Source organism: Pinus tabuliformis, chromosome J, assembly GCF_031772625.1.
Source record: "Pinus tabuliformis cultivar Carrire ecotype Pingquan chromosome J, CPIR1, whole genome shotgun sequence".
Taxonomy (NCBI): domain Eukaryota; kingdom Viridiplantae; phylum Streptophyta; class Pinopsida; order Pinales; family Pinaceae; genus Pinus; species Pinus tabuliformis.
The window spans coordinates 1,262,027,653-1,262,040,769 of record NC_142295.1 but is presented as its reverse complement, the minus strand read 5'-3'; the positions used below and the strand labels follow the sequence as shown (position 1 = coordinate 1,262,040,769).

The 13,117-nt window shown below is 39.0% G+C and overlaps 2 protein-coding genes across 2 annotated transcripts; both read right to left on the bottom strand.

The window, feature by feature from the left end:
- Positions 1-403: 403 nt before the first annotated feature.
- LOC149231830 (cytochrome P450 76T24-like) lies at positions 404-2,297 on the bottom strand. Its single transcript, XM_089376378.1, has 2 exons — positions 1,339-2,297; positions 404-1,231 (listed from the first exon to the last, which is right to left on the bottom strand). Exons 1-2 carry the CDS (start codon positions 2,227-2,229, stop codon positions 599-601), a joined length of 1,524 nt encoding a protein of 507 aa, XP_089232504.1. The 5' UTR covers positions 2,230-2,297; the 3' UTR covers positions 404-598.
- Positions 2,298-4,027: 1,730 nt separating this feature from the next.
- LOC149231829 (uncharacterized) lies at positions 4,028-12,840 on the bottom strand. The gene is made up of 3 exons (XM_089381762.1): positions 11,548-12,840; positions 4,293-4,347; positions 4,028-4,158 (listed from the first exon to the last, which is right to left on the bottom strand). Exons 1-3 carry the CDS (start codon positions 12,838-12,840, stop codon positions 4,028-4,030), a joined length of 1,479 nt encoding a protein of 492 aa, XP_089237888.1.
- Positions 12,841-13,117: the final 277 nt, after the last annotated feature.

Below are 13,117 nucleotides of genomic sequence, written 5' to 3'. Positions count from 1 at the left end.
CAGAGATCTATTTTAACCAAATTTCAACAATAAAGACATGCACTTTAACGAAGTTCCAACCATGGGATCAATGTAATCCTGAAAAACCAAATTTCAACTCTAAAGTATTGCGAATCGTTAAACATTATTGCGAATCTTTACCCAAAAATTGGTGGGTATCTGATACGGAGATCTATTTTAACCAAATTTCAACTATAAAGACATCCACTTTAACGAAATTCCAACCATGGGATCAATGTAATCCTGAAATTAATATTTTAAAAGCTGTCAAAAACTTTAAAATGTTTTTCGTATGCATCTATGAATTTCAACTATAAAGACATCCACTTTAACGAAATTCCAACCACGGGATCAATGTAATCCTGAAATTAATATTTTAAAAGCTGTTAAAAACTTTTAAATGATTTTCATATGCATTTATGATAAAGAGGTCTATTCTAAGCAGCTTAGTTTTCCTGAGGATCAGTTCACGAGATTTCTTTCTCTTAGACGATTAAACTGGTAAAGACTAAACCTTCCTATTTAACCAGTAAACCACATCGGAAATTAAAACATTCCTAAATAGACATGGATTCAACCATACTTTGGACACTGTACGTCAATAGACATCCTGTGGAAGGCGTGGCGTAGGAATTGCTTCCAAGCGCACCGCCTTTTGTAGAACCACCCCAACCTTATCTCCCATGTCCACATCCTCTGCACTCATGCCATCGGGAGGTGCCCAGTCAAAGGAATGCAGGAGAGAAGCCAAGACCAGATGAATTATCCGACTCGCCAAAGGCAGACCCACGCAGATTCTCCTACCTGCTCCGAACGGTAGCAGCTCGAAGTGCTGACCCTTGAAATCCAGCTTACTCATCTTAGTATCCATAAATCTCTCTGGCATAAATTTCAACGGCTCATTCCAGATGGCAGGGTCCCTTCCGATCGCCCATACATTCACTAATATTTGGGTATCTTTGGGTATCAGGTATCCCCCAATTTCACAAGCGCTAGCTGCTCTATGTGGGAGGAGCAGAGGAACTACCGGGTGGAGCCGAAACACTTCTTTTACCACTGCACACAGGTAAGGGAGACGATCGGTGTCACTTTCTTCGACCCTTCGGTTACGGCCAACTACTTCGTCCAACTCGGCCTGGGCTCGTTTCATTTTCTGCGGATTGCATATGAGCTCTGCCATTGCCCACTCCATTGTCTTCGCGGTGGTCTCACTTCCTGCCCCAAATAGGTCCTGCAACAACCAAATAAGCAACAGAGAAATTGAGTTTGGCAGTGTTAATTGCAATAGTAGACTGACAAACGGTAATAAAATGAGTTACTTAACATAAAATGAGTTACAGTTAAGTAGCCTCTGATATCGATGAGACTAAATTCATCGCTTCTCATGTCCAACAGAACATCCAGGAGATCCTTCGGACCACCACTACTATTCATCGTTTTGTTTCTTTTGGCCACACGGTCCTCTATGAATTTGTCTATAATACTGTACATCCTTTCCATATGGATTTTTGTGTTACGTCCGACGCACTGAGGATCCAACCACTGCAGAAAGGGGAAATAGTCTGCCAAATTCGGAGCTCCTGCATTCGCCATCATTTTCGAAATACTGTCTTTGAACTCTTGGAAGGCTGGAGAGTGGGAATCGAACATTTCTTTACCAAATGCCATGTTGCCCAACAGATTAACAACACAGTGGACCATAGTATCTTCAATATTTATACTATTCCCCTTTATACCTTCCTGCAGAATTTGGTGGATGGTTCGCAATACTTGATCCCTTCTCAAATGTTGCAGGTTCTCTAGCCTCTTGACACTGAAGAGCTCTGTATTGGATATTCGTCTGAGCATACGCCAGTAAGGTCCACACTGAGCCCATCCTACTGAGGCCTTGTCGTGGGAAGCATATTTGACTGATTGTGGGACAGTTCGGCCTGCAAGGACACGGTCGTGGGTCGTCAAAACTTCTTTTGCCATGGCCGGCGAGGAGACCACCACTGTGGTTTTCATTCCGAGAGAGACACACATGAGAGGCCCGTATTTGGTAGCGAGGTGAAAGAGAGATTCGTTGGGTTTGTTACCCAACTGCAACAGATTTCCCACAATCGGCCATCCCAGAGGCCCGGGAGGAAGCCTGCCATAAGTCGTCCTCCTCCACAAATCTAACACCAAGAATACGATGGCGGAGGTGATCCCCAGCACAGAATACCACAATACCCATCCAATATCCATTGTGGCCGAGTATATGCTAACAAGGTCAATAGGCAACCTTCCAGAGAAAAGAGAGATACCAGTACATATAATTCCGTCTGAATCAAATCAACGCATCGCCAATAAATAAATATATATGATTACGACGTTAATCACATCGTATATAAAACAGAAAGATGCGTATGGAACAAGTTTATAAATAAATATATATATATATATATGATTAGGACGTGTATAGAAAACTCAAAGATGCGTTTGAAACAGGTTTCTCTCACATGTTATATATGGGTTGTTTGCACAAGTCGTATGTATTAATCCATCAAATGCTTATGGTACAAGATTCTTACACAGGTTGCGCAAAATAGATATAGTATTTTATATGTCTAATTTTTTTGCTAGAGCGAAAAAAGCTTAATTATATTATATAAGATATATAATGAACAGATAGTACATCATGAGAGCTTAAGGAAGCTGGAGCAATCTGTACAAAATTATCTAGATAAGATGGGAAACATGGTATTCCACAAAAGGAAACTTGTCCATCAAGATAGTCAGCCATTTTAGCTTGCAGATAGAAGACAGAACACAGTTCATGAAGGAATATAGGATCCTATGTGATAATCAACAATGTTCAAATTTGTCGCTTTAACTTCGACCAGTACATAAACAAAAAAATTTCAGTAGACTGGAGAGATAAAAAAAAACAAAAAAACAGTGCATACCTGGATTCAGCAAAATTGAAGTTAAGTACCAGGGATGGAAAATTCCTGGATGGAGAAAATTTCCGCATCAGATATTACCTTCATGTTCCAGATACCTGATTTCGATAGAAGACCTTCCTTGGATAAAATGTCAGCTTGCTGGTTCTGAGATCTATAGATATGCTGAATGGAGCATCCTTCCATCCTCCTCCAAAGATACATGATTCTGTCCATCCAGCCTGCAAGATGTGGTTTATTGATATGGTTCTTTCCCGATACATAATCAACAATGATTTTGGAGTCTCCGTAAATTGCAAGGGAATGTATGTTTAGGAAATGGAAAAAGGAGAGAAGACCCGCAAGAGCCATCGCCTCGGCTTTGCAATTGGTACCCTTCCCCCCATTCCAGGAAATAAGATATTGTAAATTTTCCTCCATAATGATGTGAACCCCACAACCACAAGAGCTATTTTGAGCTGCTCCGTCAAAATACGCTCTTGGAAGCATTATATGATCATGTGTTTGTTCTTTTTTATTGGACTTTTTTCTCTTGGAAGATTTTGCAGGTAAAGTGTTATAGAGGGATACAATACTATCGAGGACACCCATGAAAGGCTCTTTTCTGTCCTTGAAAATTATATGATTCCTCCATCTCCATGTGCACCAGAGGGTAATAATAACTAAAGGCCGCCAAGACTCTTTCTGACCACTCCACCAAATGAAGGCTTCTTTTGTAGAGGCATGAGCAATATGAGGGAAACCATATAAATCAGCCAGGGCGCGCCATAGTTGCTGAGTTTTATGACATTGAAAGAACATGTGATAGTTGCTTTCCTCAGCAGAATTGCACATTAAACAGTACCCAGGCCCGTGCCAACTCCTCTTTTGCAAATTATCCCATGACAGGTTTTTGTTGTGGAAGACCAGCCATGAGAAATATATTGTTTTGGAAGGACATCCAGATTTCCAAAATATTATTGGAAAAATTGGGCTAGTAAGAGCAGCCTTTAAACTTATCAGGTTTGAGTAAATGTCCTTTACACGTAATGGGACAATTCCTTTTGTGTCTTTCCAGATGAGGACGTCATCTTCCAAAGAATGGTAAATGCCACAGTTTCTCAAACAGTCTCTGATCTTCTTCCACTGTCGAGCCAATACATCAGACATCCCCATATTGTCAGCATCTTTCCAAAGAGGGAAAGGGCCCTGCCATGCTGCAATAAGTTTGTCCCAAGAGAAATAACCCTTCCTATGAAAGAAATTTAGAAGCATCTCAGGCAAAATGATATCCTCCCCCCCGCTCAAGAATGGATCAATCCCAATGAGTATCCTATTACCAGACTGGAAACTCCATACCAAATTTTTTAAGAAATAAGCTTCTACCTTGCGGAAACTCATCCATATTGCCGATCCGTAAGCGGATCCAATCCTTCCCAACCTGTACCAGTATGAAATATCCTTGTTGGCCATATATTTCTTTTTTATTGTATTGCTCCAGGGACCCTCTCCATAAATCCCTCTCCAAAGAGACTTGCATAATAATGCCTTTCCAAAGGTCCGCAGATCCAGAACGCCCCATCCTCCAAAATTCTTCAGCAAAGAGATATCTGATAGTTTAGATAGGTGATATTTTCTTTGTTCTGACTGGCCACCCCATATAAAGTTTGCAGTTAACTTGTTCATCATCTGAATGATACTTGCAGGAAGAAAAAATAAGTGAGCCCAGTATACAACAAGTTGTGTTAGAACTGATTGAGCTAAAATAACTCTGCCTGCCAATGAAAGGCATTTGTATTCCCACGCTGAAATCTTTTTATAATACCTGTCTAGTATCCATTGCCAGTCCAATTTAGAATATCCCTTAGCTTTTAACTGGAATCCTAAGTATTTCATTCCATCCTTGATGGACCGCGCCTCTATCCCGAACAGAGAGGATATACATTCTATAAGTTCCAAATTAACATCATTATGGTAGAAAGTTGATTTGGATTCATTTATTTGTAATCCTGTAGCTTTTTGAAACCTTTTCAGGATGTCATGTAAACATATCCAAGTGAGTCTGCATAACATTCCAAATATAAGTATGTCGTCTACAAATAAATTATGTGATATATAATTGTTTCTGCAAATCTTCAATGGACGACACCTATTTTCGCTAACTGCCTTGTTAATATGGAGACTTAATGAATTCATTGCCAAGATAAATAATAAGGGGGATAGGGAACAGCCTTGACGCAGTCCTCTGGCAGCTAAGAAATAAGAGGAAGGAAGCCCATTTATAATGATGGCATAATTAACTTGCTCGACACATGCCATGATCCAGTTTATCATATTAGATTTCAAACCAATTTTTGCAAGTAAGCATCTGATGAAACCCCAGTCTAGGCAATCATATGCCTTTCGAAGATCAATTTTCAATATGACTGCTTCACTTTTTCTAGTATGCATGGTGAACAAGCTTTCCTGTGTGTTCGCAACAACATCCAATATATTCCTTCCTTTTAAAAAACCATGCTGATCCTTAGTTAAAAATCTAGATAAAGTAACTTTAATTCTTTCAGCGATGATTTTTGAAATGATTTTGAAGGAAATATTACAGAGGGATATAGGCCTGAAATCCTGAAAGGATTCTGCTTCCAATTTCTTTGGAATGAGTGCTATTAGAGTGGAGGAAGTGAGCTGATGTATGCTACCTGATATTCTAGAGCCTTCAACCATCCTTAGCAAATCATGTTTAATAAGGTCAAAGAAGTGGATGAAGAATTCAATCATTGTTGGGTCCCTATAATACTAGTGATTACCCCATTACTATTGTAGTTATACCCCTTATTTATATTGTTGTGCCCCTATTACCCACATGTTGTTATTTCTGTGCCCCATAGAATCCCTCTATTGTTATTTTTGTGGCTTTATATTATTATTGTTAGGTCGGCTGGATTATATTGTGACTCCTTAGACTCCTATATATAGAAAGGAGGTTTTGTCATTTGTATCATCCAAGAATTGCTCATTTATGTAATGTAAAGGAGGTTGCCCCCTCAAAGAGGCTGAATTCTAAGGCGTTGATCTATCTTTTCTATCTTTTCTTGAGCTGGTTTCATAACATTTGGTATAAGAGCTTTAGATTCTAGGGTTTCGCTGCTCCAAACAGGTCATCGTGGCATTTTCGCTATAACTTTTTTTTCTAAGACGTTTCAGAAGTCGCAAAAAAAAACCCATTTGAGAAGAAATCGCGTTGAACCTTGGGTCCGAATTTCAGAGCTTTTCGCGCGATATTTGTGGAGATATGATCTGAGGAAGTTGGTCTTTTTGCAGACTCCTGAATTACATTCAAAACAGGTGACCTGGGGAAAATCGTCATAACTTTCTCTTTGTGGATTGGATTGAAATTTCGTAAGAAGGTATAGAAAGAGGACGGACTGTAGTTTCTTGAATGTGAGTTTCAGATCCAAAGGTTGAAACAGTGACTCGTGGCACGTCGTACAAGTTCGCTCTACTGAACTAGTCTAAAAGCAAGTCACTGTGGGAGATTTCACATAACTCTTCCTTGGAGAATCAAATTTGGGACAGACTTGTGGCATTGGAAAGAGGACACAGAGGGCTACTACAAGTCGCAATTTCAGAATTGGATGATCTGAAATTACAGAGATACATCAGATTCAATATCAGGCTTCTATAAAGTGAAAAAAGGTGTGTAGTTTTTTTTCAATTTTTGTGTAAGCTTGGTTTAACGGAATTCAAAGGGCATAGTAAAGCATTATTATCGGTAACTGATGCCCCGAGTAAAGAAAATGCAAACACCTAGTAAGGAACCTGAAAGCTCTAGCATGACTCATGAAGAAGAGGAAGAAATGCTACATGATATATCAAAATTACAAGAACAAGTGCAACAAATGTCACGCTCACAAAAGCTAACAGAAGCTAAGATAAATGGCGTGCAATCTAAGATAAATGGCGTGGAAGCTAAGATGGACAATTTGAAGATAGATTTGAAGAGAGACATGGAAAATTTGAAGATAGATTTGAAGACAGACGTGGTAGATTTGAAGACAGATTTGACAAATTTTCTACAAGAAATACTTACTAATGGTGAAAAGGTTGTAAAGGAAACTCATGATGTGAACAAAAGTAATGTTAATCATGATTCCATAGACTCTAATGTTGGATCGAAGACCCACCATTTTCCAAAAATCGATATGAGGAAGTTTGATGGCAAGGATCCCGCCACATGGATATTACAAATGGAGCAGTTCTTCGATCTCAATAATGTGCAAAACACACAAAAGGTACGTATGGCAACTGTATATTTGGAACCAAATCAGTTTGTATGGTATCAATGGCTTTTCTCTCATAAACAATTTATCACTTGGGCAATTTTTACGGAAGAATTGATAGCACATTATGAAGATACAAAAAGCAACACTTTTTTTAGCCAATTGATAAGTCTCAAACAAAAGGGTTCAATAATGGAGCACATTGAGGAGTTCCAAAATTTGAACATAAGGGTAAAAGATATTCCAGAGGAGCTCAGGATTGATGTGTTCATAGGGTCTTTAAAGGATAATATCCAACATGATGTTCGCCTTTGGGAACCTGATTCATTAGAGAAGGCATTCAGGTTAGCAAGAAAAATGGAAAGCAAAATTATGGAAACCAGGAAGCATACCACTCACAACTATAAAGACAGAAGTGTTGTTGCCCCTAGTCTTCCACAACCTATAAGGTTGACACCACAACAATTGGAAGAAAAAAGAGCAAAAGGGCTTTGTTACAGTTGTGATAGCAAATACACTAAAGGTCATAAGTGTGTTGAGAAGAAATTATTCTACATAGATTGTGAAGAGGAAGAAGAAAAGGAGCAAGAAAGGTCAAAAGAAGAAGATATACTCCAGGAACAAAGCCTAGATGAAGAAAAAATAAATCCGACCATATCTTGTAATGCATTGGCGGGAATTACCACTCCTCAAACCATCAAGATAGAAGGACAAATCAAGAAGAAAAAGGTAATAGTGTTGATTGATTCAGGAAGCACCCACAATTTTATTCATTGTAGGGTAGCAAAAGAATTGAATTGCTTCCTATATCCAGCACCAGAGTGTCAAGTGATGATTGCAAATGGAGGAACAATAAATTGCTCTGGAAGGTGCCATAATATCAAGCTATCCATGGGAGAATATGTATTGACTAGCCCAATGCTTTCCATTCCAATGGGAGGTGCTGATGTTGTACTAGGAGTCCAATGGCTACAATCCTTGGGTACAATAGCTTTTAATTTTCAAGAACTTTTCATCAAATTTTCTACAGAAGGAAAGGAAGTTGAATTAAGGGGTATTGCAGGGAAACCAGGAAAGATAATCAGCTCTAATGGTATGACAAAGCTTCTAAAAAAGGAGCAAAGAGGTGTAATTGCACAATTATGTTCGCTAGATGTTTCCACATCGGAATCATCTATTTCTCCAGATCTCCAAAAAGTCCTGGACAATCATTCCAAGGTATTTGAGACTCCCAAAGGTCTCCCACCTATGCGTGATCATGATCATGCTATTCATTGATTCCAGGAAGTGTTCCTCCAAACATCAGGCCGTACAGATATTCCTATGTCCAAAAAAGTGAAATTGAACGTATGGTTGCAGAAATGCTAGAGGCTGGTATAATTCAACCAAGTCAAAGTTCTTTCTCTGCTCCAGTAGTATTGGTGCACAAGAAGGATGGATCATGGTGCATGTGTCCGGATTATAGGGAGCTCAACAAGCTCACTATTAAAGATAAGTTCCCCATTCCTGTCATTGATGAATTACTGGATGAATTGCATGGATCAATTTACTTCACCAAGTTGGATCTTCGTTCGGGATATCATCAAATCAGAATGAAGATTGAAGACATTCCGAAAACGGCATTTAGAACTCATGAGGGTCATTATGAATTTTTGGTCATGCCTTTTGGCCTTACCAATGCACCTTCAACATTTCAAGGTTTGATGAATTCAATTTTCAAACCATTCCTTAGAAAATTTGTGTTAGTATTTTTTGATGATATACTAATCTACAGCAAGTCTTGGAAGGATCATGTTGAACATGTTGACAGGGTGCTACAACTATTGGAGGAGAAACAATTATATGCAAAAAGATCCAAATGTTTCTTTGGAGTCCAGGAGGTGGAATATTTGGGTCATATTGTATCTCATGAAGGAGTTAAGGTAGACCCTAGCAAAATTAAAGCCATTAAGGAATGGAAAATTCCCACATCCATAAAGCATCTGCGAGGATTTCTTGGGTTGACAGGGTATTATCGCAAGTTTGTTAAGAATTATGGGAGAATAGCAGCACCTCTAACAACATTATTGAAGAAAGATGCATTTTCATGGACTCCGGAAGCAACAAAGGCCTTTGAACATCTTAAAGAGGCAATGTGCCAAGCACCGGTCTTAGCTACACCGGACTTCACAAAAACCTTTATTGTGGAATGTGATGCTTCAGGAAATGGAATTGGTGCTGTTCTAATGCAAGATGAAAGACCCATTGCTTTTGAAAGTCGTCCAATCAAGGGAAAGTTTTTAAGCAAAGCTATTTATGAGAAGGAAATGTTGGCAATACTCCATGCACTTAAGAAATGGCGACCCTACCTAATGGGAAGACACTTCAAGGTAAAAACGGATCATGATAGCCTTAAATATTTTTTAGAACAAAGATTATCCTCTGAAGAGCAACAAAAGTGGGTCACAAAGATGTTGGGTTATGACTTTGAAATCATCTACAAAAAAGGGAAGCAAAATGTGGTGGCAGATGCACTCTCAAGAAAGGATGAGGATGTGGAAGCATTGTTGTGCGCCATTTCTATTATCCAACCAGATTGGATAAATGAAGCAAGGGAGGAATGGAAGAATGATGAAGAAGTGTGGGCACTTATTCGAAAGCTACAACAAGATTCCAGTACGTCTGATACATTTAGCTGGCAAAATGATTCATTATGGTACAAAGATCGCTTATACCTCTGTAAGAATTCCTAGCTAAAACAAAAGATTCTTATGGAATTGCACACTTCTCCCTTAGGAGGGCACTCAGGATTTTTAAAAACTTACCACAGGGTTAAGAAGGAATTTTTTTGGGATGGCCTTAAATCAGATATTCAAAAGTTTGTGGCGGAATGTTTGGTTTGCCAACAAAATAAAGTTGAAACAATTAAGACACCAGGTCTATTACAACCTTTATCCATTCCAAGCCAACGTTGGGAGGAGGTTTCAATGGATTTTATCACAGGTTTACCAAGTCTGAGGGAAAGAGTGTCATCATGGTGGTAGTTGACAGACTTACCAAGTATGCACACTTTTGTGCATTATCACATCCATTTAAAGCCAGTACAGTTTCTACTGCATTTATGGAAACAATTCAAAAGCTACATGGAAACCCAAAGATTATTGTAAGTGACAGAGATCCCATTTTCACTGGAAATTTTTGGACAGAATTATTTTCTTGTCTTGGTACTCAGTTAGCTCATAGCTCATCTTATCATCCTCAATCTGATGGGCAAACTGAGATAGTAAACAAATGTTTGGAAGGATATCTTCGTTGCTTTGTATCTGATAAACAGACACAATGGGTCAAATGGTTGCCTCTGGCTGAATGGTGGTATAACACTTCCTTCCATACAGCAACAAAAATGACCCCATTTATGGCACTTTATGGGTATCAACCACCATCCATCACATCATATTTAAGAGAAAATTCTAAGGTTCAGGCAGTGGAACATCACATCGAACATCAACAACAAGTCCTCCAACTCTTAAAGGATAACCTCGTGTTGGCACAAAATAGAATGAAACAACAGGCAGATCAACATCGCAGTGAAAGAAGTTTTGATGTAGGTGATTGGGTATTCCTACGGCTACAACCATATAAGCAAATGTCCCTAAAGCAAGCTAAGAAGGATAATAAATTATCACCAAAGTATTATGGTCCGTACAAGGTGTTGCAAAAGATTGGTACTATGGCATACAAATTGGAGCTTCCTGCAGCTTCTCGATTGCACCCAGTTTTCCATGTTTCATGTTTAAAGAAGGTTATAGGCGACAAGCTCCCAGTTCAAACAATATTTCCAGAACTTGACGAGGAAGGAAAAATTATATTGGAACCGGAAGCAGTCACAGAAACAAGAACTTGACAGCTACGAAATCGATCAATTTCAGAGTATCTTATCAAGTGGAAGAACTTATCTGCTGAAGATTCCACATGGGAGGATGAGAATTTTATGCAGAAGTATCCAGAACTACTCAAGCGTTGAGGACAACACTTTTTTGAAGGAGAGGGGCATGTTGGGTCCCTATAATACTAGTGATTACCCCATTACTATTGTAGTTATACCCCTTATTTATATTTTTGTGCCCCTATTACCCACATGTTGTTATTTATGTGCCCCATAGAATCCCTCTATTGTTATTTTTGTGGCTTTATATTATTATTGTTAGGTCGGCTGGATTATATTGTGACTCCTTAGACTCCTATATATAGAAAGGAGGTTTTGTCATTTGTATCATCCAAGAATTGCTCATTTATGTAATGTAAAGGAGGTTGCCCCCTCGAAGAGGCTGAATTCTAAGGCGTTGATCTATCTTTTCTATCTTTTCTTGAGCTGGTTTCATAACAATCATCCAGCCATCCGGGCCTAGAAACTTATCCTTCTTGAAGGATTTCATGACTTCTAACAGTTCTTCCTCTGTTATTGGTTGGAAAAGGCATTCATTTTGTGCATCATCAAACATTTGTGGGTATAGGTCAATGCCCCATAAAATGTCCTGTATCCTGCTATCTCCCGATCGCTTGTATTGATTTTCAAAAAATTTCACAGCTTCATTTGAGATGTCTTGTTGTGAGTATAGAAAGCCTCCCTGACCGTCATTTATCTTCCATATAGTGTTTTTCTCACGTCTGGAATTTGCAAACCTGTGAAAAAATTTTGTGTTCCTGTCGCCTTCTTTAAGCCAAATAGCCCTGCTTTTCAGTCTCCATGATGCTTCTTCCTGATCCAGAATCTTTTGCTTTTTCCTTTCAAGCTCCTTTATACGGCATCTCATATTAAATGGAAGTAAGTGAGCAGCCAAAACTCCAGAAATGTTGTCCAGTTCCATTTGTATTTCCCGAAGAGCCATCCTGTTAAGTTGTCTTTTCTTGTATTGCCATTCTTTAACAATCTTTCTAATGGAAGAAAGCTTATCCCTAAAAGTCATATAAGGGGGCATGTTATCTCTAGAAGATAAATCATTCCAAGAACTTATTATAAGTTCATTGAATTCTGGATCTTCTAACCATGACCTGTTAAACTTGAACAGGTACCCTTTTCTAAAACCCTTTTCTCTCCAACTAAGAAATATCGGTCTATGGTCCGATATAAAGAAATTTCCAATGGTTGAGGTCGGCATACCCAGTCTGTCAATGATGCTAACATGTAGAATAAATCGATCAAGTCTTTTAGCAATATATGCCCCTTCTATCCTTCCATTGTCCCATGTAGGTTGCATTCTGGGTGGGTTTATGTCAACAAGATTTCTGTGTAACAGCTCATATCTGATGCGATCAGCAAGTGGGTCTTTTTTCCTGCTGTTCCCCCATATTTCTTCAGAGTTTAGAGTAACATTTAGATCCCCCGCGATCATCAAAGACTCAATGTCAAAAATTTCTGATGTAAATAATTTTTCCCAGAATGGGAACCTGTTCTTGTAAGGGGCGTAAATGTTCAAAATGTTAATAGGATAGTTCTTTCCCTGAATAGAAGCAGAGATGAGTATGCCAGCAAAACATTTATATGCTTTAGCCCTAATCCAATCGGGGTCCCATAATACCGCCAGACCCCCAGATAGTCCATTGGCCTCAGAAGCAGCTATATGCCAGGTAGGGAACATTTTCCTGAAGTAGGAAATAGAGACAGGAGTACTATGCATGGTTTCCTGGATTAAGATGATTTTAGGCTGGGCCAAATAAAATAGATTCTTCAGGGCCAAAATTTTTTGGTCTGCCCCGAGACCTCTTATATTCATAGACAGGATGAAAGTCATTGAGGGTTCTTCTCGGGCAGACTTGCTCTAAGAGGCCCATTCTCAGACAGATCAATGATAGGAACATCTATAAGAGAAAGATTACGTACTCCTTTGCTTGCAGAATCCATCCTTCCCCTGAAGTGTCTGCTACCCCTGTTATTTTTTCTCCTCACAGTGATGT

Excerpts from the sequence above, each read along its gene's own strand:
- LOC149231830 (XM_089376378.1), bottom strand. The coding sequence starts at position 2,229 with ATGGATATTGGATGGGTATTGTGGTATTCTGTGCTGGGGATCACCTCC. Across the intron at positions 1,232-1,338 it reads ATATCAGAGGCTACTTAACT|GACCTATTTGGGGCAGGAAG; the intron begins GTAACTCATTTT and ends TGGTTGTTGCAG.
- LOC149231829 (XM_089381762.1), bottom strand. The coding sequence starts at position 12,840 with ATGCATAGTACTCCTGTCTCTATTTCCTACTTCAGGAAAATGTTCCCT. Across the intron at positions 4,348-11,547 it reads GCCCGGATGGCTGGATGATT|GTTGGGAAGGATTGGATCCG; the intron begins GTTATGAAACCA and ends ATACTGGTACAG. Across the intron at positions 4,159-4,292 it reads TATGGATGAGTTTCCGCAAG|GAAGGGTTATTTCTCTTGGG; the intron begins GTAGAAGCTTAT and ends TTTCTTTCATAG.